At 44.7% G+C, this 23,936-nt stretch overlaps 4 protein-coding genes across 4 annotated transcripts; 2 read left to right on the forward strand and 2 right to left on the reverse strand.

Annotated features, from left to right (window-relative positions):
* Positions 1–540: 540 nt before the first annotated feature.
* Positions 541–2,014, reverse strand: LOC128312467 (uncharacterized). Its single transcript, XM_053206456.1, has 2 exons — positions 1,865–2,014; positions 541–1,128 (listed from the first exon to the last, which is right to left on the reverse strand). The coding sequence occupies exons 1-2, from the start codon at positions 2,012–2,014 to the stop codon at positions 541–543; spliced, it is 738 nt and encodes a 245-aa protein (XP_053062431.1).
* On the forward strand, positions 745–15,377 carry LOC106985903 (zinc finger protein 84-like). The gene is made up of 5 exons (XM_027052094.2): positions 745–1,021; positions 3,901–4,060; positions 11,638–11,764; positions 12,034–12,126; positions 13,201–15,377. Exons 2-5 carry the CDS (start codon positions 4,046–4,048, stop codon positions 14,253–14,255), a joined length of 1,290 nt encoding a protein of 429 aa, XP_026907895.1. The 5' UTR covers positions 745–1,021; positions 3,901–4,045; the 3' UTR covers positions 14,256–15,377.
* Positions 15,378–19,795: 4,418 nt separating this feature from the next.
* Positions 19,796–22,029, reverse strand: LOC106985899 (serine/arginine repetitive matrix protein 1-like). The gene is made up of 2 exons (XM_053206457.1): positions 21,487–22,029; positions 19,796–21,445 (listed from the first exon to the last, which is right to left on the reverse strand). Exons 1-2 carry the CDS (start codon positions 22,027–22,029, stop codon positions 20,714–20,716), a joined length of 1,275 nt encoding a protein of 424 aa, XP_053062432.1. The 3' UTR covers positions 19,796–20,713.
* Positions 22,030–22,643: 614 nt separating this feature from the next.
* Positions 22,644–23,540, forward strand: LOC113596963 (serine/arginine repetitive matrix protein 1-like). The gene is given in 2 exon segments (XM_053206008.1): positions 22,644–23,206; positions 23,209–23,540. Coding segments are annotated over 2 exon segments (825 nt in total). The 5' UTR covers positions 22,644–22,698; the 3' UTR covers positions 23,526–23,540.
* The last annotated feature ends 396 nt before the right edge of the window (positions 23,541–23,936 follow it).

A 23,936-nucleotide genomic window follows, 5' to 3' on the forward strand; every position in this document is an offset into this window, starting at 1 on the left:
GTTTCCAACTCACCAACTGTGAGATCATGACCTGAGCTGAACTCGGTCAGACACTCAAGGGACTGAGCCACCCAGGCACCAATTTTTTTTTTTTAAGATTTTAGTTGTTTGTTTTTTAATTTTGAGAGAGCGCACACACTTGCGCGCAAGCAGGGGACGGGCAGAGGAAGAGAATCCCAAGCAGGTTCCACGCTCAGTGCAGAGCCCAATGTGGGGCTTGATCTCAGGGCCCTGGGGTCATGACCTGAGCTGGTATCAAGAGTGGAAGGCTTAATGGACTGGGCCCCAGGCGCCCTTTAATATTATATTTTTACCCTCTACACCGAAGTGGGGCTCAACCCACAACACTGAGATCCGGAGTGGCATGTTCCACCCACTGAGCCAGCTGGGCACCCCAGACTGCTTTCCGGTCTGCAAGTCCCCCGAGCACAATCAGGCCCCTACTTTCATTAGTACCGGAGTTTGTTAAGTTGCGTGCCTCTCCCTGACTGAAAGGCTCTCCTATGGAAGGAAGGAGAAACCACCAACTCCCGCATTTGTTCACCAGCGCGTGTACACTCGGCCGGCGCCCTGCAACCAGGCAACTGGTGAAAAGCCCTGGGAGTTTATAGGGCCAGGCGCGCCGCGGAGCCCTCTGGTAGATGTAGTTCTGGGGCGAGCGGCACTCTGGGAAATGTAGTGCTGCGCGCACGGTTCCGCGGTGGGCCGGGCGAACCTTGGTACTACTGGCCGGAGGGGGAGGCCGTGTGGGGAGCGGGCGGGCTGCGGGGCTGGGGCGGCCTCGGTGTCCGCGCGGGCCCCGCGGTGCCCCCGGTGCGCGTTCTGCGGGTCAGGGCAGCGTGTGGGGCCAGTGGGGTCTGGGGCGGCGGGGCAGAGCGGGCCGGTCACGCGGGATCGGAGCAGGGGACTCCGGGGATGGGTGACTGGGCCTGCGCGGAGGGCGCTGGAGGGAGCGGGGCTGAGAGCGGTTGGGGGCCGACGCCTGCTGAAGGGGCCGTGGGGCTCGGTGACGGGTAGTGAGGTGAGTGAGCGGGGGCCTGTCCGGACGAGTGTGGGGGCGGGGGCGGGGCTGGCGGGGTGCGTGGGGCGAGGGGTGGTTGTGGACCCGTTAGGGCGGCGTTCGGGGGTCTGCAGAAAGTGGTGGGACAGAATTAGAGATTTAAAGCATTCGTGCCTTAAAGTCACCTTCGGGGAGTGAAAGATGGGGCCGCAGGCCTGAGCTGGTCTCAAGGTGTCAGTGATGTGGGCTGGGGGCGCCTTCGGGGTGTCAGTGATTGGGGCAGCTGTGGAGTGCAGAAATCGGGTGCCTGGTGGGGTTAGTGAAGGGCAAATAGAATTTGCTGATTGGAGGGAGCGTGAAGTTGAATGTTTTCGGGGTGATAGATTGGGGTCTTGTGTGGTTTGGGGATTGCTGGGGTTTGCAAGAGCTCTGTGAGTGGGGGGACGTTACTGGAGGGGGATTTTTCTCATTAACCTGTTACTTTGCCTTAGGGTTGAGTAGTTTGGGAGGCCAGTGGAGGTGTGGGGGGCGCTGTGTGTGTCACTAATTATAGGCTCACGGAGGAAGTGAGCCTAGGATGTCAGTTTACATCAGTGACTGGGGAATCCAGAGATCAGGATTAGGATGCCTGATGGGTGAGGAATTGGGGACAGTAGGAATGACTGAGCCATTAGGAAGGCCTGGGTATCAATCAGAAGAGTATTGGGGCACCTGGCTGGCTTAGTCGCTGGCGTGTGCAATTATTGAACTCGGGGTGTGAGTTCAAGCCCCAGGTTGGGCGCAGAGTTCGCCTTTAAAAACAAAAAATAAAAGGAAGAAAGAGTAGTGATTGTGGAACTATGGGTTAGGGACTGATTGTGGTACTATGGGGTTGGTGACTTGGTAGCCTGGAGGTGGAGGCAGAGACTGGTAGACATTTGGCTGTGAGTAACTGGGGGGCTGTGGGAATGACTGGGGACATAGTAAATTTGGACAACTGAGGCGACAGTTTGCGGGGACAGTCGGAGGAGTCATCGGGAAGCCTGTGGGAGTTAATAAGTTGGGGGGTGAATGAGGGACTTATTGGTGTAAGTGATAGGGTTGTGGGAGTTAGTGATGGGCCGAATGTGTCTGGTGACTGGGACTCACAGGGCTTGTTGGGAGTATGATTGGTGGAGTAAGTGGTGAATGGGCTTTTGCAAATGGTTGATTAGTGAGCTGTGGAATTGACTGGGAGGTCTTTGAGGTTGCTGATTGGGTGGACTTGGGGTCAGGGATCGAAGACGAGGGATGCCTGGATATCAGGTGTTGGTTGAAAATTGATTGAGTTTTTATACGATATGATCACAGGTCTACAGTTATATTTATTGGTCTGAAAGTGGGTTTACTATATAGCATAAAAGGCGATTCAAAAATGTAAGACTGTAAGATCACAGTTTTGTAACAATGTCAGATGGTTTCTAACACCCTATGAGAGAGGTACCTTTGAAATAGTGGGGTTATGGTAATAATTGTTAGTTGATATGTATTTTCTGATTTCTCTATAATCATGTCCTGTAATAGTAAGAGCGCTAACTAGCATTTACTAAATGTGTATGTGCCAGTTATAGTTCTAAGGTACTTACATGTATTAACTAATTTAGAACTCTCAAAGAACGTTATGACCTTAAAATGAATTGTTTGTTGTATTTTGAGGAGAAACTCAGCTGAATTATTCATTTCATGAATGGTTGGATTCGCTTTCCTCTTTTATTCATGCCTTTATTTAAAAATGAAATTGATGTTCATGGGGTGCCTGGGTGGCTCAGTGGGTTAAGCATCTGACTTCAGCTCAGGTCATGATCTCGTGATTCGTGGGTTCCAGCCCCACATCGGGCTCTGTGCTGACAGCTGAGAGCCTGGAGCCTGCTTCGGATTCTGTGTCTCCTCTCTCTCTGACCCTCTGCCAATCATACTCTGTGTGTGTGTCTCTTTCTCTCAAAAATAAACAAACATTGAAAACATTTTTTAAATGACATTGATGTTCTTATTTCCTGTTCGCTATATATTTTACACACACACACACACACACACACACACACACACACACACACCATTGCTGTCTCCCTTCCTTTCAGAGACAATGAATGCTTGGTTAAATGCTATCAATGCTGTGGGGTTCCTTCTGCATACGCTGCTATTTGAGTCCTTGTTAGATCTGTTTACTGTCTTTTTTTAAAAGTTTGTTTATTGGGGCACCTGGGTGGCTTAGTCAGTTAAGCATCTGACTTCAGCTCAGGTCATGATCTCACGGTTCGTGAGTTTGAGCCCCACATCGGGCTCTGTGCTGACAACTCGGAGCTTGAAGCCTGCTTCAGATTCTGTGTCTCCCTCTCTCTCTCCTCCCCTGCTTGCGCTCTGTCTCTCTCTCCCTCAAAAATAAATAAAACATTAAAAAAAAATTTTTTTTTAATAAAATAAAATTTAAAAAGTTTATTTATTTTGAGAGAGAGAGAGCACGAGCAGGGGAAGGGCAGAGGGATAGAGAATCCCAAGCAGGTTCCACTCTTTGTGGAACCCAACGCGGGGTTCGATCCCATGAACTGTGAAATCATGACCTGAGCCAAAATTAAGAGTTGGATGCTTAACTGACTGAGTCACCCAGGAGCCTAGAGTCTTTTTTTTTTTTTCATTTAAGTTTATTTAAATTCTAGTTAGTTAACATATATGGTAAAGTTGGCTTCGGGTGTAGAATTTAGTGCTTCATCGCTTAGATACCACACCCAATGCTCATCACAAGTGTCCTCCTTAATACTCATCACCCATTTAAAGTCTGTTTAGAGTCTATAGAAAACACAGTTTGAGCTTTAAATGAAGGTGAGTTTTCAGCAAAAGAGGGAGATTTGCATCTACTAAAGAGACTTTGTTAACTGATTCAACAGATTCCGGTTTCCATGAAGTAATTGGCTTATTTGAGATAAAGAAGTCCCAGAGGTGAATCCTTGGTGAAGAGAGTCCTGACCAGAGGAGTTAAGAAGGATAGAGCAGAGCCTAAAGTTACTGGCCATTTCCCAAGTGTGGCAGAAAATGACTAAGTCCCAGGTAAGTAATTCATTTATTTCCTCAGTTATGGTTCCATACAATTCACCCATTTAAAGTGAACAATTTACTGTTTTTTAGTAAGTTTAGAGACTTCTGCAACCATCTAATTGTTCATCCTCCTAAAAGAGCACCCCATTAGCAGGTGTTCCCCATTTCTCCCTGCGCCAGCTCTAGGCAAGCACAGTATGCTCTCTGTGTCTCTGGATTTGCCCCTTCTACTCATTTCATATCAATGGAATCACACCTGTTCTTTTGCGACTGGCTTCTTTCCTGTAGCTCACTTTCAAGAGGGGACATATGTTAATACTGTATTGTCTTTTGTTGTGGAATAATAATCTGTTGTGTGACTATACCACATTTTATCAGTTCCTTATTTGCTAAACATTTGGGTTATTTCCACATTTTGGCTATCATGGCTGATGCTACCGTGAACATTTGTGCATGTTTTCTGTTCTCTTGGGATACATACCTAGGAGTGCAATGGCTGGTTCATGTCGTAACTATATTTAACATTTTGAGAAACTGATAAACTGTGTTTTTTAAGTTGCTGATTCATTTTACAATCCCACCAGCAATACATAAGGGCTTCCATTTCTCCACCTCCTCATCAACACTGTTACTGTCTCACTGTGGCCACTCTAGTGGGTGTGAAATGGTACCTTGCGGTTTTCATTGCATTTTCTTCTGTATCCACTGATGTGTCTGGGCATAAAATTTTTATTCACATTTTTTTTAAGGTTTATTCATTTTTTGAGAGAGAGAGAGCAAGCGAGCACGAATGGGGAAGGAGCAGAAGGAAAGGGAGACACAGGATCTGAAGCAGGCTCCAGGCTCTGAGCTGTCAGCACAGAGCCCTACGCAGGGCTCGAACCCACGAACCATGACATCATGACCTGAGCTGAAGTCAGATACTTAACCAACTGGGCTACCCAGGCACCCTGTCACATTTTTTTTTTTTTTTAATTTACATTTTTTTATTGCTTTCAGTTGGAAAAGCTTTTGCCTGCCTTCAACTTTGGACAATTTTACTGTTTTGCTTCCCTGATTATTTCCTCCCCTTTATTCTCCATTTTCTCCAGTTTTGGAATGCTTGATGGATATTCTCTTCTGGATCTATGCTCTGAGTTTAAAAACTTTTCTTTAATATATTTGACTTCTTTTCTTCTCATCTTGATTCTTGCAGAATTCATCAGTGTGGTAATTCACACTGCAAATGTCCTCTTCCATTAGATACATTCTGCTGTTTGGCCAGTATATCAAGATTTTTTTCCATTCAAGTTTTTAAATTTTATTTTTAATTTCATGTATTTATTTATTTATTTATTTTTAGAGAGATAGAGTGAGCGAGCGTGAGCAGGGAGGTGGGGCACAAAGGGAGAGAAAATCCCAAGCAGGTTCCACATTCAGTGTGGAGCCAGACTTGGGGCTTGATCCCACAACCCTGGGATCATGACCTGAGCTGATATCAAGACTTGGACGTGCACCCAGCCGAACCACCCAGGCGCCCCTTCCATTCAGGTTTTAATAACAACTTTTTTAATGATTCCTTCCAATGTTTGTGTGATGGTTGAAGAGAAGGGCCTAAAATGTGTGTGTTGTTTGCATTAAGATATTTGTTTCAAAATTAAATATACTATTTTTGTAGGGATAATAACCTATATAGGATGTGAAATCCAGATCTTGTGTTTGGCATAAAATCACTCTTTTGTTTTGTTTTGTTTTGTTTTGTTTTGTTTTTTTAATTACCAGTAATGTGTTGGAGTCAGCTCGTACCAACTTGCAAAACTTAAATTCTGAGTTTTGTAAACCAGTTATTAAGCTTTGATAGCTTGAAATCAGCCATGGTAGGAATATTTTCAACACAGATTAGCAAATGCTACAAATTAGGACTGTTGTCTTTCCAGAGAACTGACTTCTCAGCATAAGTCTGGATCACATTGAATATCTAATCAACCTCAGAAGTCATTCACGAGTTTAACAGCTTCACACATCAGATTGACTAATCTGGCTGGCATCATAGACTCAATTAGATTACCAACATGGTACAGGGAATCATTAAACCAGTGAACTGCATGAATATGTGCCCCAATTCATATCTTGTATGAAAAGAGCCACATCTGCATGGCTGAGACATGTCTCAAATTGACTGTCCTAAGATCCACGTAAGGCTTCTCCAGTAGAGTGCCCCAGTACTGTGGGGTTTTTGGTCTGTTTTGTTTTTGTTAGAATTAAATCCAAAATATGTTCACTGTGATTTATTCTTTGACCCTGAATCATGTAAAGTGTGCTGCTTAATTTACAAATACTTGAGGTGAGGAGTTCTCTACATACCTTTTTGTTATTACGTTCTGATTGTATTTTTTTATGGTCAGAGAACGTCTCCTTATGATATCAATTCTTTGGGACTTATTTTATGGTCCAGCATATGGTGTATCTTTGGGAATAATCCATGTGAATCAAGGAGAATGTGTTGTTGGATGGAATGTTCAATAAATAAATGTCAATTAGGTTAAATCAGTTGATAGCATGTTCAATTCTATATTCTTACTGATTTTTGTCTACTGGTTCAATCAATTATTGAGAGCCGGTGAAAACCTCCAGTTTTTTTTGAGGATTTATACAAGAGTTTATGTACAATAAATGCCCAGACATAGAATTTCTGGGTCAAAGGCCATGCAAGTTTTACATATTAATAGAGATTACAAAATTGCCTTCTAAAAGTGTATTCAAATTTGTTTTATCAACAGTGTTTTGCTGATTCTTCCCCACATCCTTACCAACACTGAGTTGTATCACCTTTTTTTTTCCTTTTTTTTTTTTTTAAGTAGGCTCCATGCCCAGCATGGAGCCCAACACGGGGCTTGAACTCATGACCCTAGATCAAGACCTGAGCTCATGACGTGAACTGAGATCAGAGTCAGACGCTTAACCAACTGAGCCACCCAGGCGCCCCCATGTCAACTTTTTATCCTTGCCAACCTGATAGATGAAAAATGACATTTCCTTGTATTTTTAACTTGCATTCTTTTAATTATTGCTGATAATGTTTTCTATTTTTTGGTTATGATAAGATAGACATAAACATGTTCATAATATTGTGCAACCATCACTACCATCCACATCCATAACTTTTTTCGCCTTATGCAATTGAAACTACACCCATTTATTTACGTCAGTATTTTCTTCATGTATTTTGAAGCTCTGTTATTTTCTTATTTTTATTAAAACAAGATCATGACCTGAGTTGAAGTCGGAAGCTTAACCAACTGAGCCACCCAGGTGCCCCTCTGTTACTTTTTCTTCAATATTTGTTCATTTTTGACAGAGAGAGAGAGCGTGTGTGCAAGCCTATGAGCAGGGGAAGGGCAGAAAGAGAGGGGGACAGAGGATCTGAAATGGGCTCCATGCTGACAGCAGAGAGCCCGACGCAGGGCTTGAACCCACGAGTTGAGAGATCATGATTTGAGTGGAATTGGACACTTAACCGACTCAGCCACCCAGCCGCCAGTTGGAGCTTTGTTATTAAATGTTTGCACATTTAGGATTATTATGTTTTCTTGATGAATTGACCCTTCTGTTGTTATGAAATGTCCTTTTTTATCTCTAGCAATACCCCTTATCTTGAAGCTTACTTTGTTTAATATTAATGTAGCTACACTAGTTTCCATATGAATGTCTGAGTGCTATTACCTTTTCCTGTATTTTACGTCTAACTTATTTGTACCTCTGTAATTGTGTCTTGAGCACCTGGGTGGCTCAGTTGGTTAAGTCACCGACTTCGGCTCAGGTCACGAGCTCACGGTTCATGGATTTGAGCCCCGCGACGGGCTCTGTGCTGACAGCTGAGCCTGGAGCCTGCTTCAGATTCTGTGTCTCCCTCTCTCTGTCCTTCCCCTGCTCACACTCTGTCTCTCTCTGTCTCTCAAAATTAAATAAATTTTAAAAAATCATAATTAAGTGTGTCTTTTGTAAGTGTCCTATAGGTAGGTCCTACTTTTTCCAGCCTGATAATGTCTCTTTTCTGTGGAATGTTTATTTAGTCCGTTAACATTTTAAGTAATTATTGACATATTTGGGTTGAAGTCTACCATGTTGCTATTTGTTTTCTGTTTGTACTGTTTGTTCTTTGTTTCTTTTCCCTGCCTTCTTTTGGGGCGTTTGTGTGGTGGTCCCTGTTCTCGGGTGTTGGAGGACATGTGCTTCTGCGCGACTCTGCCCTCCTGCTTTCCACTGCCTGAGTCCCCAGGCACAGGAACGAAGCACTTTCTTCTGGGCTTCCTCCCTCCTTCTTCTCACCATGCGATGGGCCCACCCTCCTTGACGAGGCCTTCGGTGTTGGTGGACACATGCTGTGCTGTCTCCATGCAGCCACCCTTTGAAAGGGTTGTTTTGGGTTTTTTTCCTGAAAAACATGCTAGATTTTTTTGTTTGTTTGAACATTTTGGACATTCCATTCTACGTTGGCTTGCATTGTTTCTGGTGAGAGGTCAGTTGTCCCATCCCTCTTATGTTGATCCCTGGAATGTACTGTGTCTTACGCGCTGGCTGATTTTAAGATTTTATTTTTAGTTTTGGGCAATTTGGCTCTGATGAGCCTCGGTCTGGTTTTCTTTATATGTATCCTGATTGGGATACTTTGAGTTTCTTGTGTCTGTGGAATGTTTTTCTTCACATTTGGAACATTTCCAGCCATTATTTACTCAAATATTTTTTCTGCCCTATTTTCTTCTGACCCTCCAATTATGGTGTATAAGATGTTTTTATATTGTCCTACAGGTCACTGACACTTGATACATTGTTTCCAATACTTTATACTTTGTATGTTGTTGTTTTTTTTAACTTTATTTTATTTAGTTTGAGACAGAGAGAGCAAGTGTAGGGGAAGGGCAGAGAGAGGGAGAGGGAATCCCAAGCAGGCTCCATACTGTCAGCACAGAGCCCAATGCGGGGCTCGATCTCATCAACTGTGACATCATGACCTGAGCCGAAATCAAGAGTCAGGCGCTTAACCGACTGAGCCACCCAGGTGCCCCTGTATGTTTTTTATTAATCGATTTTCAAGTTCATGAATCTTTTCCTTCATAACATCAGATCTGCTGTTAAGTCCATTTGGTAAGTACTTAATATCAGCTGTTCAGTCTAGAGTTTCTATTTGGTTCTTTTTTAAAAAATTAATTTCCTTTTCTCTCCTGAAATATTCCATCCCTTCACTTATCATATCCATGTTTCCTCTAAGTTATTCAACATATTTAGTATTGTTATTTTAGAGTCTGTCTCTTAATTCACATAACTTAGGCATCTGTAGATCTCCTTCTGTTGGCTGGTTTTACTTTCTGTGGCCGTAGTTCTTGGTCACATTTTTATACTTCTTTGTATATATATTTTACTGCATTCTAGATGTTGTAAATAAAAAATGGCGGAAACTGAAGTATAACTTGCTTCATTTTGTTCACTTTCCAGAGTATATAGACTCTTTCCTTTAGAAAGTAGGGTGGAGGTTTATCATTCTGGTTTTTTCTAGAAGTGTGTTGAATTAGTTCACAATTTATTTTATTTGTGTATTTTTTAACGTTTTTATTTTACTTTTTGAGAGACAGAGACGGACAGAGTGCTAGTTGGGGAGGGGCAGAGAGAGAGGGAGACACAGAATCCGAAGCAGGCTCCAGGCTCTGAGCCATCACAGGGGCTGACATGGGGCTCAAACCCACGAACTGTGAGATCATGACCTGAGCCAAAGTCAGACACTCAACGGACTGAGCCAGCCAGGCACCCCTGTTCGGTTATTTATTTAACGTTTATTCATTTGAAAGAGACAGAGTGTGAGTGGGGGAGGGGCAGAGAGAGAGGGAGACACCAGAATCCGAAACAGGTTCCAGGCTCTGAGCTGTCAGCACAGAGCCCGACGCGGGGCTCAGACCCACGGACAACGAGATTATGACCTGAGCCGAAGTCAGACACTGAACCCCCTGAGCCACCCGGGTGTCTGTCAGATTTGCTGTTTTAAACACCAATGTATTTACTGCCTGGCGGACATGTACAAGAAAGTCTCTAAGGCAGGAGCAGAAGGTGAATATTTTAGGCTTTTCCGGTCACACATCCCTGGCGCAACTGCTCACCTCCCCTGCGGTCCTGCAAGAGAGTCATGGATCGTACGTGAACAGATGGCTGGAAGCTGGCTTTCAAGAAGCTTTATTTTAGCATCTAAGTGCTGACTGGGCTTGGCAATTTGCAGCCCCTGCTCTAAGGTGCGAGCCGGGCGGACAGCACTGCTGGTGCACGGAAGGTGACTGTCCCCAGTGCTGGCACATAGAAGGTGACTCTGTCCCCAGTGCTGACACACAGAAGGTGACTGTCCCCAGTGCTGGCAGACAGGTGACTGTCCCCAGTGCTGGCACACAGAAGGTGACTCTGTCCCCAGTGCTGGCACACAGGTGACTGTCCCCACTGCTGACACACAGAAGGTGACTCTGTCCCCGATGCTGGCAGACAGGTGACTGTCCCCAGTGCTGGCACACAGAAGGTGACTCTGTCCCCAGTGCTGGCACACAGGTGACTGTCCCCACTGCTGACACACAGAAGGTGACTCTGTCCCCGGTGCTGGCAGACAGGTGACTGTCCCCAGTGCTGGCACACAGAAGGTACTCTGAACCAGCCACACCCGCAGTGCATTCATCCATATTCTTGGCTTGTCTGGATATTGAAAAGTTTTCACTTTTGCCAATCTAAGGAGTAAATGATAACCCCTTACAGTTGTGTTTAAACCACGTATGTTCTCCGGCCCCAGCGTCTGTGGTAACTTGACCTGGCGACAAGATTGAGGGCCCTGTGAGGACAGAGTGAATCCCGTTCACCTTCGTGTTGATGACACCAGAGTGGAACCTCACACACTTGTGGGTGGATAAACATTCGGGGTCATGCTATCTTACTTAAAACACTACAGGATTTTTAAGACTTCTGTTTCTCCAGTAAGGTATAATGCAAATCTAGGCATATGATAAAAAGCCTGTGTACTGAATCCTGGTAAGAATGGTCAAAATCAGTGTATCAGAGATGACTGCATTTACAAATAGTGGGAGCTGATAATAAGGCCATAGAACTTTCTCCTGCAAGACACCCGGAAGTAGACGGTCCTGGGCTGGCACAGCTCATGACCGGTATCATAAAGGACAGAATGTTTCCAGGTTTCTGCTCTGCCAAACTTCACTCACATTGTCTCACGGCCCAAGGTGGCTGCAGCAGCTCTGAGGGCAACGTCTGCGGTAACAGCAGGAAGAAAGGTAGAGGGGGCAGAGGGCAAAATCAATATCTCTTTTACCCAAAATCGGCAGCTTCCCCGCAGATGGCCCTCACACACCTCCTAGGTCCCATCTCCAGCACACAGTCACGTGACTGACTCCAGCTGTAAGAGAGACAAGAACAGAGGGAACCGGCATCCGGCTCAGAGCAATTGTGATTCGTTACTGGGAACTGGGCACTTTTGCGTGATGGCTCCTGGGGGCTCCCACTCCAGGGCCTTGCCGCCTTTCCTTTATTATGGTATCCATTTCTTCAGATTCAGTAGGGACATGCTCTTTCAGGGGTCATTGGCATTGGAGGATGTGGCTGTGAACTTCACACGGGACGAGTGGCAGCTCCTGGACTCTGCCCAGAAGAACTTGTACAGAAATGTGATGCTGGAGAATGTGAGCAGTCTCGTGTCCCTGGGTAAGGACATCTTGTGCGGACTCAGGCTCTGCCCGGGCACTTGCCATTTCCTCTTCGCTTACTATCAACGGGGGTCTTTGAAGTGTGCAATGACTTAGGCTTTAGCTTAAGAATTCACGAATTCTCAGCGCTTTTTTGTGTTGAGTGCACACTCACATCCCAGATGGAAGGCCTCCCTGCACAGCCTCTGAAACTAAGCATTTATTTATTCTTAGAAGTCTGAAGCCCAATAAATTAGGCTCAAGTCATGTGTGATTTTTCATATACAGGGTTTCAACTTATCAAACCAGATGTGATCTTCAAACTGGAGCGAGAGCAGCCTTGGATAATAGGCGAAGAGGTCCCAAGTCAGAGCTTGTCGGGTGAGTCACCTGTGAGAAGGTGGAATTTTAATGCCAGTTTAGGGGGGCCGGGGTGGCTCAGTCGGTTAAGCGTCCGACTTCAGCTCAGGTCACGATATCACGGTTCGTGGGTTCAAGCCCTGCGTTGGGCTCTGTGCTGACAGCTGGGAGCCTGGAGCCTGCTTCGGATTCTGTGCCTCCCTCTCTCTCTGACCCTCCCCTGCTCATGCTCTGTCTCTCTCTGTCTCAAAAATAAATAAAAAAAAAAAATTAAAAAAATTTTAATAAAAAAATACATGTCAGTTTACAGCGGACGTAAAGACAGTGAGGGATGGGCACCTTTGAAATGCTGTTTAGATAATTCTCCAATCACTAAACCTTTAGAAGGGACTCAGAACCACGGATATGAGCTTCTCAGATACCCAGATCTTATATAGATCACTTATCTGTATGAGGATAATCTGTCCGTCTTTGCTTTGATTTTAGAGTGAGCTACGCTCCTCTGGTCTGTACTAAGGAGCGCAACCCTTCTCACCTCAGACCGTGTGTGTTCTTTTTCCCTCTCCACGCCACAAACGTATCCTGCTGATAGATCCCTTGTCTTTTCACTGGTACCGAGAATTCATTGTGTTTTTTTCTTCTCATCATTCTAATTCCCTCCTATTTTCTTTCCCTTTTTATTGTTAAATGCCTCAGATTACTATTATATACCTGTGGTCATTCCTTCTATTCTCTACTTGATTTCTTTTATGGAAGTTTACTCCTTCTATGCCTATAACCAAAGGAATAACTTTGGTGTCATCATTTTCTACCTTGTAGTGCAACTTTTTAATGCAGATTGTGCTCAGATAAAACCCTACCTTTGCTTAGGACAGATTATTATATCATGGCCTTTAGCAACCTATTTAGTCAAAGGTTTTTTTTTCCCCCTTTTCCTTATCTATTATTAGTTTTCTACCTCAGTTTCCATGAGAGCACTTTATTTAATTTTAATTCCCAAACATGTGTAGTTGTGCACGATGTTTTCTGCACTTCTAGTTCACCTGGTTCACGATTATTGAATCCACAAAATATGTTTGTCATTCTCCTTTCTAGAATACTGGAAAGTTGACGATTACAAAGCTTGGCACCAAGAACTCCAAGACAGGATTAAAAAATCGGAACAAGTCCATGAAACTAATGCCAGTGGAAAAACATTCCAATCCAGCATGAACCTTGCACCGTTAAAGCAAAAGTCCAGTAAGCATGTCTCAAATGGAAAACATCTGAAACACTCGTTAGGTTTATTTAGTGAGGCTGGAAACCGTGGAAGAAGGAAACCTGGTAAATTCAATGGATATGAGAAATCCTTTTTCTATACCGAACATGGAAAAACTCACGTTGGAGCAAAATGCTACGAATGTAATGATTGTGGAAAAGTCACCAGCAAGAAGTCACGACTCATTGTACATCAGAGAACACACACAGGAGAGAAACCATTTAAATGTAGTGAATGTGGCAAAGCCTTTTCCCAGAAGTCACACCTTGTGACACATCAGACGGTTCACACAGGAGAAAAACGTTATGGATGTGAGTGTGGGAAGGCCTTCTCTAGAAAGTCTCATCTCATTACACACCAGAGAACTCACACAGGAGAGAAACCTTATGAATGCAGTGAGTGCAGCAAAGTCTTTTCTCAGACGTCACAGCTCATTATTCATCAGCGAAGTCATACAGGAGAGAGACCGTATGCATGCGGTGAATGTGGGAAAGGCTTTAGTGGGAAATCGCAACTTATCACTCATAAGAGAACCCATATAGATGAAAAGCCCAATAAATGCAATGAATGTGGGAAAGCCTTCAGAGAGAAGTCAAGTCTCCATAAACATCAGAGAATTCATTCAGGAGAGAAACCATATGGGTGCAGTGAATGTGGGAAAGCCTTCAGTGGGAAGTCACTCCTCCTCAGACATGAGAAAACTCATTCAGGAGAAAAGCCCTATGGATGTAAGGAATGCACGAAGGCATTTATTTGGAAGTCACAGCTCATCATACATCAGAGGACTCACACAGGAGAGAAGCCCTATGGATGTAGCACTTGTGGGAAAGCTTTTTCCCAGAAATCACACCTCATGATACATCAGAGAACTCACACAGAAGAGAAACCCTAGAAATAGAGCGAGTGTGAGACATTTTTAAGAAAATAATCGCCCTTCTCTCTATACCATAAAACACATTTATAAAAATCCTGCGAATGCCATGAGTGTAGGAAGGTCATTGGCAGGAAGTTCTACTTCCTTGAATGTCAGAATGCCAAATTGGAGAGTAAGCCTATGTGTGCAGTGAATGTGGCAAAGGCAGTAGAGACAAGCGCTCAGCAAATGGTCTAGTCTCATCATAAATCAAGTTATTCATATCGAGGACAAAAATAATGACTCAAATGAATATAGGAAAATTTGTCCATAGCAATGTCAAAAAAAAAATCAATTTCCAAGTACGGTATTGCATCTTTAGAAAAAAAGATTATATATTCTATTTTAAGTGATAAGCTTATGAAGCTTTAAAGATATGTATGTCTGTGTATGAGTATGTTCAGTAATCTTGACAGCCAAGTAGAAAGCCTATTGCTTCAGACAAATATAGGGCTTATATTCCTGAGTATGGCTACATCTTGTGAATTTATATAGTTTCATAGCATATGTGAAATTAATCTGTGAATATGGTATATGTCACGTTTATAGCACAGCATCTCTCAAGGGTGCTGCACAATGTATATCGTTTGTCTTGTACCATAATAGAAGGTAAGCCAGACCAAATGATTTCGTTATTATTTAACAAACAGTTTAAGTTATATTGCCAGAACTTTTTGGCACATGCAAATGAGTTTGGGAACTCTTACCATGCCCTGTGTTCAATAACAGAAGCTGGAATTTTTCAATAAAATCTCCTGCCTCTTCTGAGTCGCCCAGTTACATCCAGATTGTTCACATTAAACATGCAAAGGCAAGAATACAAGTTAATGTCTGACCGAGTGAGCAAAAGAAAAACTCTGAACTGCATTGCTCGTCATCTAAACAGATGAGAAGTGGAGCTGGCAAAAATAAAATACCCACAAGGGGCTCCTGGGTGGCTCAGTCGGTTGGGTGTACGACTTCAGCTCAGGTCATGATCTTGCAGTTCGTGGGTTTGAGCCCCGCGTCGGGGTCTGTGCTCACAGCTCAGAGCCTGGAACCTGCTTCAGATTCTGTGTCTCCCTCTCTCTCTGCCCCTCCCCCGCTCATGCTCTGTCTCTCTCTCAAAAATAAATAAACATTTTAAAAAATTTAATAAAATAAAATACCCACAAAACATATCCTCCTGTTATCTTTCAGGGACATTTTTTCTTCTTCTTCTTTAATGTTTATTTTTGAAAGAGAGGGCGCGTACGTGTTGGGGAGGAGCAGAGAGAGAAGGGGACAGAGGATCTGAGCTGTCAGCACAGAGCCCGACACGGGGCTCGAACTCATGAACTGCGAGATCTTGACCTGAGCTGAAGTCGGACGCTCAACCAACCGAGCCACCCAGATGCCCCTTAGGTGCCCCAAATCTTTAAATAATGTATTTGAAAATGCCAAAAGCCTGTCTTGAATGTTGGTGAAATTCAGAGCTTTGTATCACTCCCTATATGTGTGATTTTCTTGCGTTGCTAACTTGTCTCTGTTGAAACCATCTACTATGCATGTTCCCTCTACCTCTGTTTAGAATTTTTAGTAATTCCTCTCCTTGGTAATGCCTGACAATGTCAGAATCCTTTCCTGAATGATTGTAACGTTTAGAATTACAGAAAAATGACTGTTTTCATCAGACAAAGGGAGCCTCGTGGACAACGGTCTTGAGATTTCACATCCAAGAGCAAATGTTATTTGAATATGGGGCTGTATCAAAATTAAGAGTTAGGGCCTAGGTTAACACAGTATTGCTTTGGGGGATGACCTTGACCCCAAATTTCTCATGCAGCCCATATGGGGAGCTCTTCATTATTCTGAAGTGTCTCGTGGAATTTGTTGTCTGGCCTACTGGTCAGGGTCCAGTCTTGAAAACAACTGCCGTAAGAAAAGCAGCTGGGGGGCGCCTGGGTGGCTCAGTCGGTTAGGCGGCCGACTTTGGCCCAGGTCATGATCTCGCGGTCGGTGAGTTCGAGCCCGCGTCGGGCTCTGTGCTGACAGCTCAGAGCCTGGAGCCTGTTTCAGATTCTGTGTCTCCCTCTCTCTGACCCTCCCCCGTTCATGCTTTGTCTCTGTCTCAAAAATAAATAAACGCTAAAAAAATTTTTTTTTTAGAAAAGCAGCTGGAATCTGGCTGGGAGCTGCTGAGAGAGGCGGCGGGAGAGAGGAGACGTCACGTGCGGTTTCTGCTCTCTGTCCTTGCACCTTGGGCTCCTGTCAAACGTCACAATTACAGGTCCTTGATGCCGTTTGAGCGTCTTGTGCCGGGAATCGACAGAGAAGGAGGTTACCATTACTGCTGGAGTGTTTGATCTGCAGAATTAAGGAATTGCTGGTACACATTTGGGGCCAGGTGACTCTATGGAGCCTGAAAGATTCACTGACAAGCCTCGTAGTATTTCCCTGTGAGTTCCCGTGGGAGACTAAAGCACCCATTAGGACAGGACTACTAGAAATTCAGTCTTCAGTGATGAAGAAAGAACCTTGACCCACCAGTAGCTTGCTGATGGCAAGCATAACGTGCAACGGGGGCAGAGAAAAAATTTTTTTGGTATCAGCCAGCGTTTTATGGTGAATACCTGGCAACTGTACCTGCTGTGTATATTTTTGTTGTGTTTCAACAAATTTTCCTTCCCTATTTTTTGTTTTGATATGGAACATTGATTGGCGAGGTTTTGTTTTAGAATTCAGTTCATAGATCATGAGATCAAGCAAAGTCACGTTGTGCTTAGAGACCCTAGACTTGAGATACAAACGAGGACCTCTAGGACTTTGTATTTTCTCTTGTTGGGGAGAGGATGAGAGTGTCACTGTGGGTGGGATTCGCCCATTCATGATAGGCAGGACAGCATTGTCACCTTACTGTCACATGTGTATCACGGGAGGATGAGAAGGAAGGATGACAAATAACAGAGTGGGTGGACCGTGCTGACCCTGGACCCTGGTCCTTGGACCCATTCCTTCCTCTACCTTCCCTGCTCTGCTCCCAGGGCTGGGGAAGCCTGGCCCACAGGTGTATCCCAGTCTCCTGTATCAAGTGCTTCTAGATGAATTTGGTGAAACTGAGGGGAAACGGAAGGGTGTGAGATTAGTAAACAAAAACAAAATATTTCTTCCATCTGGGCCTCAGGTAACCTCTCCAGCAATGGCTGTGTCTCCTCTGTCACTCCAGCTGTTCTTAAGTAGACATGCTGTGGTTACAGCTTCCGCTGGTTGACCCTGGACCGGGGATCCGGTAAACACCTCCTCCTTTTGTCCCCCTGCTGAGTGACGGTCATGGATTCCTGCTTCTGCACCTTGGCTTTCGCATCTGGGACGCCTCCCCACCCTCTCTGGCACCTCATCCCTCCTATCACTTGTGTCACCAACTTCCCACATTAAGTTCCCTGTTTTACTTACAGTAGTTTTTATTTTTAGATTGGACCCTTGGCATTACAAGTGCGGGAGGGACAGTTCTTGATTCGGGGCATATAGAGCTTCCTACAAGACAGCCTCCCAACCTTGCAGAGTATGTGAGTTCCTAGAATTATAATAAACAAATACTGGAAAAAATTCAAAACAGCTAGTGAGTGGCTAAGGAAAACATGCTATGTCCATACAATAAAATACCTTTTTGCGATAAAAAGACGCACGACGTAGCTGCCGCAAGAAAGGAACCAGTCACGAAAGACTAGACTGGATTTTCTATTTACATGAAAATCTCCAGACTTGTGGTTGCCTTAGGCCGGGCTTACAAGTGAGGACTAACTGCCAACGGAAGTGGGGGGAACATCTGGCAGTGATGACACTGGACTTTAATGAGGGACACATACCTACCGATTCACAGAGAGTCGCTGAACTGAACACCTAAGTGGGCAAATTCAATGGCATGTGAATTATGCCTCAATAAAGCTGTTTAAAAATGGATAGAGCTAAAGGGAGAAGTAGAAAAATGCACAATCATAATTGGAGATTTTAACTAACTCCCTTCTATTATTAGCAGATAGAACAAGTACACATAAAAAGTCCAGAAGGATATAAAGTATTGGAGAAATCCAAGGGGCGCCTGGGTGGCTCAGTCGTTTAAGGGTCTGACTTCGGCTCAGGTCGTGATCTCATGGTCCGTGGGTTAGAGCCCCATGTCCAGCTCTGTGCTGACAGCTCAGAGCCTGGAGCCTGCTTCGGAGTCTCTGTCTCCTCTCTCTCTGCCCCTCATGCACTCACGCTCTGTCTCTCTCTCTCTCTCTCAAAAATAAATAAAGATTAAAGAAAAAGTACTGGAGAAATCTTATGAATGATTCAGATATTGGAATGGACAGATAATAACTTTGAAATAACTATTATTAATAAGTAGGAAAAGATATGGGGTGCCTGGGTGGATCAATCGGTTGAGCATCTGACTCTTGACTTTGGCTGAGGTCATGATCCAGGGTTGTGGGATTGAGCCCTGGTTTGTGCTCCACACAGCGTGGAGCCTGCTTGGGATTCTTTCTTCTCTTTCTTAAAAATATCAAAAAAATAAGTAGAGGGGCGCCTGGTGCCTCAGTCATGATCTCACAGTTGATGAGTTGGAGGCCTGCATCAGGTGAGCTCAAGCCCTGCTTCTCCCTCCCTCTCCCTCTCTTTCTCCCTCTCTCTCTCTCTCTCTCTCTGCCCCTTGTAGGATTCTCTCTCTCTTTCCCTGTCTGCCCCTCGTTCACTTGTGCCCTCTCTGTCTCAAGAAAAAAATAATAAGTAGAAGAAGATAGAGGAAAAGATAGATATCATGGATGAAAAGATGTAGAACTAATAACAAAGAGAAATTATAAAAAATCAGTGGATAATACTAAAACTAAAAATACAACATCAGAGATCGTGAACTCATTGCATGGGATTTACAAGAGAGGAGACATACCAGAAAACGGTATTAATGACTTTAAAGTTGGGTCAATTGAAATATGTTAAGAAAATGAAAAAAAGAGGGGGGGGGCACCTGGGTGGCTCAATCGGTTAAATGTCTGACTCTTGGTTTCTGTTCAGGTCATGATCTCATGGTTGGTGGGTTCAAGCCCTGCATCAGGCTGTGCACTGATGATGCAGAGCCTGCTTGGGATCCTCTCTCTCTCCCTCTCTCTCTGTCCCTCCCCGCTTTGCTCGCGCACTCTCAAAATAAGTAAACTTTAAAAAGCAAAAAGAAAATGAGAAAAAGGAGAGGCACCTGGGTAGATCAGTCGCGTAAGCATCTGGCTCTTGATTTCGGCTCAGGTCACAATCTCATGGTTCGTGGAATCTTTTTTCCCTGCTCCTCTCCCCACTCATGCTCTCTCTCTCAAAGTAAATAAGTAAAGTTAAAGAAAAAAGAGAAGCTAAGGATTAGAGAAAATATTCACAAATCACATTTCTAAGAAAGAATTTATATCCAATATCCAGAATATATAAAGAACTCTCAAAACTCAAAAATAAGAACACAGCAACTCAATTTAAAAAAAATTTTAAATGTTTATTTATGTATTTATTTATTTATTTTTTAAATTTAGAAATTTATTCTGTTTAATCCACAAGCTTTATATAGCTTTAGTTTAAAAAACAAAAAACAAAAAAAAACCCAAAACAGAAACAGTGAAAACAAGACACTATTTCAAAGTCTGGGCCCTTCCAGCGTTCCAAATATGAGAGAGCTCTGAAAGTTGTATATACCAGTTGGAAGAACAAGACAAAATTATGAATGGAGCCGTGACATTTCATAAAACAAACTTTTATGTAACTGAAGGATCCTTCCTGGGACTAGTTAATTGCCTTTACAAAAAAAACACAACAGAATAGAATGAAATTCCAGTGTTCCAAATCAACTTGTTACACATCCATATAAACCCACAGTGTCCTGGCAAACAACATGCTTTCATTTTCCGTCTCATCCTAGAGCTCGAATCTGGATTCATTTCAGCAGAGACTCCACAGGCAACAGGAAAGATTGTGGCATCAAAATGTTCATTTATACTTTTGTGGTAGTTCAACAGTGGTCTTACTTCTGGGCTAGCTTGCAAACCATACAAGGTTGGAAGCATCATAACTTAAATGGGTGCTAAGACTCAAATGAGAAAAAATAAAGGGGGAAAAAAACCGAAAAGAAAGGAAAACCTCTGGGAATAGCCAAGGCCTTTAAAGAAACCGTAAGAATGCCAACAATATTGAAACCGCCTTTTTTAAAAAGGGGATTTTTTTTTTTGGCTTAAAATATTTCACTCTAAATGAAATTTATGTCAGCTGTCAATGAAAGAATGTCACTAATACACTGTGGACACCTTTTGCAATGTAAATCCATGCCCTTTTTTTTTTAACATGGTGAACTTCAACCTAGCAATTATTACAACAAATGTTATAGTCTAAAGCTCAAACACATTTTAGCAATTTTGAAACTGAATTGCATACAAACCAAATAAAATGTACATCGTAACACACATTCCCACCTAAGACTGTGGGGACACTTGAGCCTTCCGCATCGACCTCAGCGCCTTTTCACGCAGGTGCTTTTCTAAGTCATCGAGGTTGTCTTCGGGCTCGCTTTTGGTCTCCTTCTTAGGCTCGGGCTCCGCTTCTGGTTCCCCCTGTGCTGATGGGGTTGTGGGAGCAGCAATGGCTGCAGGGGTTACAGCAGCCGCAGCGGCTGCAGCCACGGCCTTTTCCTTCTTGTGTTTTTTGTGCTTCTTGTGCTTCTTATCCTTTTCGTGTTTCTTGTCCTTCTTTTTCTTCTTTTTCTTTCCACCTCCTTCTGGGTCTGAGTTCCTTGCCGGAGATGGGCTTGGTGTTGGGCTTTTAGCCTTTTTGACCGGTACCGCTGGTGACCAGTTGGTAGAGGGTGACTGAGACTGGACAGGACACTGAGGTGCTGGGGGTTTTTTAACTGCCGGCTCAGGAGATCCTGAGACAGATCGGGAGGATGAAACCCTCCTTACGGACTGAGGGCTTGGTGAGGCAGCCTTCTTTGTCTTTTTGGGTTCCGGAGTCCCGGAGACTCTCCTAATGGGCCTATTACTTGGAGATGGGGACTGCCTTCTTTGGGGTGATGATGGTGCTCCTCTTCGAACAGTGGAGGACTTGAGGAGGTCTGAGGAGCTCGAGGCCGTGGTGAGGGAGAATGCCGTTTGTTTGGTTGTGGTGACCGGGGCTCCCGGGTAGATCGGCTCGGGGAAGACCCTTTCCTATGCTTTGATGATAACGAAGGCGAACGTCTCTGGGTGACCGGGGAGCTTCTTTGTTTGGGAGGTGGAGAATGGGAGACCCGGCGCTCTGGTGGTGGAGATGGCGATGCCCTACGTTTGGGAGGGGGAGGGGGAGAAGCCGTTCTTCTCTTTGGAGGCGGAGAAGGAGAGTATCTCCTCTGTATTGGAGGAGAGTAGCTTCTTGGGGAAGGTGAGCGGCGCCGGGGGGGGGGGGGGGGGGGAGGAGAAGAAGGAGTCCTTCGTCGAGGTGGCGGTGTGGGAGGCCTGCGCCTTCGAGGAGGAGGGGCAGGAGAAGGAGATCGGCGCCTTCTGGTGGGTGGTGGTGGGGAGGGGGTCCTCCTCCGACTACCACGAGGGGAAGTCTCTTTCTGGCGCTTTCGAGGTGATGGAGAGGCACTCCGGGAAGGGGAATGTCTCCGCCGCCTGCCTACCTCACCATTCTTCACATGGGACCTTTTGGGTCGCTCATCTTCTGAGGAAGAAGCGGAGCCAGAATCAGATGAAGACTGCTGGTTCCGTCGTCTGTACTGACGTCTCTGCTGCACAGAATCTGCGGCAGCCATTTTGCCACCTTTGTCTTCTTCCGATTCAGATAACTCTACTTTTCTAGGCTTAGGTGCTGGTGAAGGGGACTCTCTTTTCTCAGTACCTTTGTGTTTTGTCACTTTACCTGAAGTTCTCCCTGGAGAGCCAGAAACACGACTTTGTCTTGTACGGTTTGACCGCTGGGGTGTTGGGGAATGACGAGTTTTTGGCGGCGGAGTTGCTGGAGGTGACGGCCTATGCCTTCGCCTCGGAGGACTTGCTGAAGGAGATAACCTACGAGTTTTCCGAGGGGGGCTGGATGTCCTCTTAGGAGGCTTCTTTGGCGGTGACCGGGAACGAGACGAAGAAGATGACGAACTACTTCCGGACAAGGACGCCGATGAACGCCTTCTTCGTCTCCCTGGAGAGCTACTTCTTCTAGGCCTGGGTGGAGGTGGCATTCGTCTTGGTGGAGTTCTTCTTCGAGGAGATGGCCGCCTTCTCGGGGAGTATGATCTTGATCGGGATCTATGACGCCGTCTAGGTCGAGTATGAGAAGGAGAGCGAGACCGTGTCCGGGATCTTGATTTGGAACGTGACCGAGATCTCGGTCGGGTCTTCTCCTTCTCCTTTTCTTTCTTGGAATTTTTCTCCAGAGGGCGCGGTGTATCTTGGGATAGGGAGCGATCTCCGAGCGAGGCAGCAAGATGGCCGCGGGATTCTTCCGCGGAACAAGTGCAGAACAGGATAATCGGTTCAGCAACAAACAGAAGAAGTTACCGAAGCAGCTGAAATTTGGAGAATGCCTAGAAAAAAAGGTGGATATGAGCAAAGTAAATTTGGAGGTTATAAAGCCTTGGATAACAAAACGAGTAACGGAAATCCTTGGGTTTGAAGATGATGTTGTGATTGAGTTTATATTCAACCAGCTGGAAGTGAAGAATCCAGACTCCAAAATGATGCAAATCAACCTGACTGGGTTTTTGAATGGAAAAAATGCTAGAGAATTTATGGGAGAACTGTGGCCCCTGCTCTTAAGTGCACAAGAAAACATCGCTGGAATCCCTTCTGCTTTTCTAGAACTGAAGAAAGAAGAAATAAAACAAAGACAAATTGAACAAGAAAAGTTGGCATCTATGAAAAAGCAAGATGAAGACAAGGATAAGAGGGATAAGGAAGAAAAAGAAAGCAGCAGAGAAAAAAGGGAGAGGTCTCGAGCCCAAGAAGACGCAAATCCAGATCTCCTTCCCCTAGAAGACGATCTTCCCCTGTCAGGAGAGAGAGAAAGCGCAGTCATTCTCGGTCTCCCTGCCACAGAACCAAGAGCCGGAGTCCTTCCCCTGCTCCAGAAAAGAAGGAAAAAACTCCAGAGCTCCCAGAACCATCAGTGAAAGTAAAAGAACCTTCAGTACAAGAGGCCACTTCTACTAGTGACATCCTGAAAGTTCCCAAACCTGAACCTGTACCAGAGCCTAAATGTTTATTTTTGAGAGAGAAAGAGGGTGGGGCAGAGAGAGGGAGACTCAGAATCTGAAGCAGGCTCCAGGCTCCAAGCTGTCAGCACAGAGCCCGGCACAGGGCTTGAACCCACAAACTATGAGATCATGACCTGAGCTGAATTCAGATGCTTAACCGACTGAGCCACCTAGGCACCCCACAACTCAAATTTTTTAATGGGCAAAATAGTTGAACACTTCAGAGAAAGTTTATGTATATTAAATAAACACAAGAGAATATGACTCACATCATTACTAGGGAATTGAATGCTGCAATAAGATTATCACTCATTAGAAACCTATCAGAAATGCTACCTATTAGAATACCCACCTATTAGAAATGCTAACAACAAACAGAAGAAGTGACTGATGATATTGAGTGCTGGTGAAGAGATATATGGAGCTACTGGAACTCCTACATTGCTGGTAGGGAGGCAAGATAATATAGT

Source organism: Acinonyx jubatus, chromosome D3 (genome assembly GCF_027475565.1).
Source record: "Acinonyx jubatus isolate Ajub_Pintada_27869175 chromosome D3, VMU_Ajub_asm_v1.0, whole genome shotgun sequence".
Taxonomy (NCBI): Eukaryota; Metazoa; Chordata; class Mammalia; order Carnivora; family Felidae; genus Acinonyx; species Acinonyx jubatus.

Excerpts from the sequence above, each read along its gene's own strand:
- LOC128312467 (XM_053206456.1), bottom strand. The coding sequence starts at position 2,014 with ATGACTCCTCCGACTGTCCCCGCAAACTGTCGCCTCAGTTGTCCAAAT. Across the intron at positions 1,129-1,864 it reads ACCAAGTCACCAACCCCATA|ACCCCCGAACGCCGCCCTAA; the intron begins GTACCACAATCA and ends CACTTTCTGCAG.
- LOC106985899 (XM_053206457.1), bottom strand. The coding sequence starts at position 22,029 with ATGGCTGCCGCAGATTCTGTGCAGCAGAGACGTCAGTACAGACGACGG. Across the intron at positions 21,446-21,486 it reads CCAAACAAAGAAGCTCCCCG|GAAAGGGTCTTCCCCGAGCC; the intron begins GTCACCCAGAGA and ends ATCAAAGCATAG.
- LOC106985903 (XM_027052094.2), top strand. Across the intron at positions 11,765-12,033 it reads GAGCAGTCTCGTGTCCCTGG|GGTTTCAACTTATCAAACCA; the intron begins GTAAGGACATCT and ends TTTCATATACAG. Across the intron at positions 12,127-13,200 it reads CCCAAGTCAGAGCTTGTCGG|AATACTGGAAAGTTGACGAT; the intron begins GTGAGTCACCTG and ends TCTCCTTTCTAG.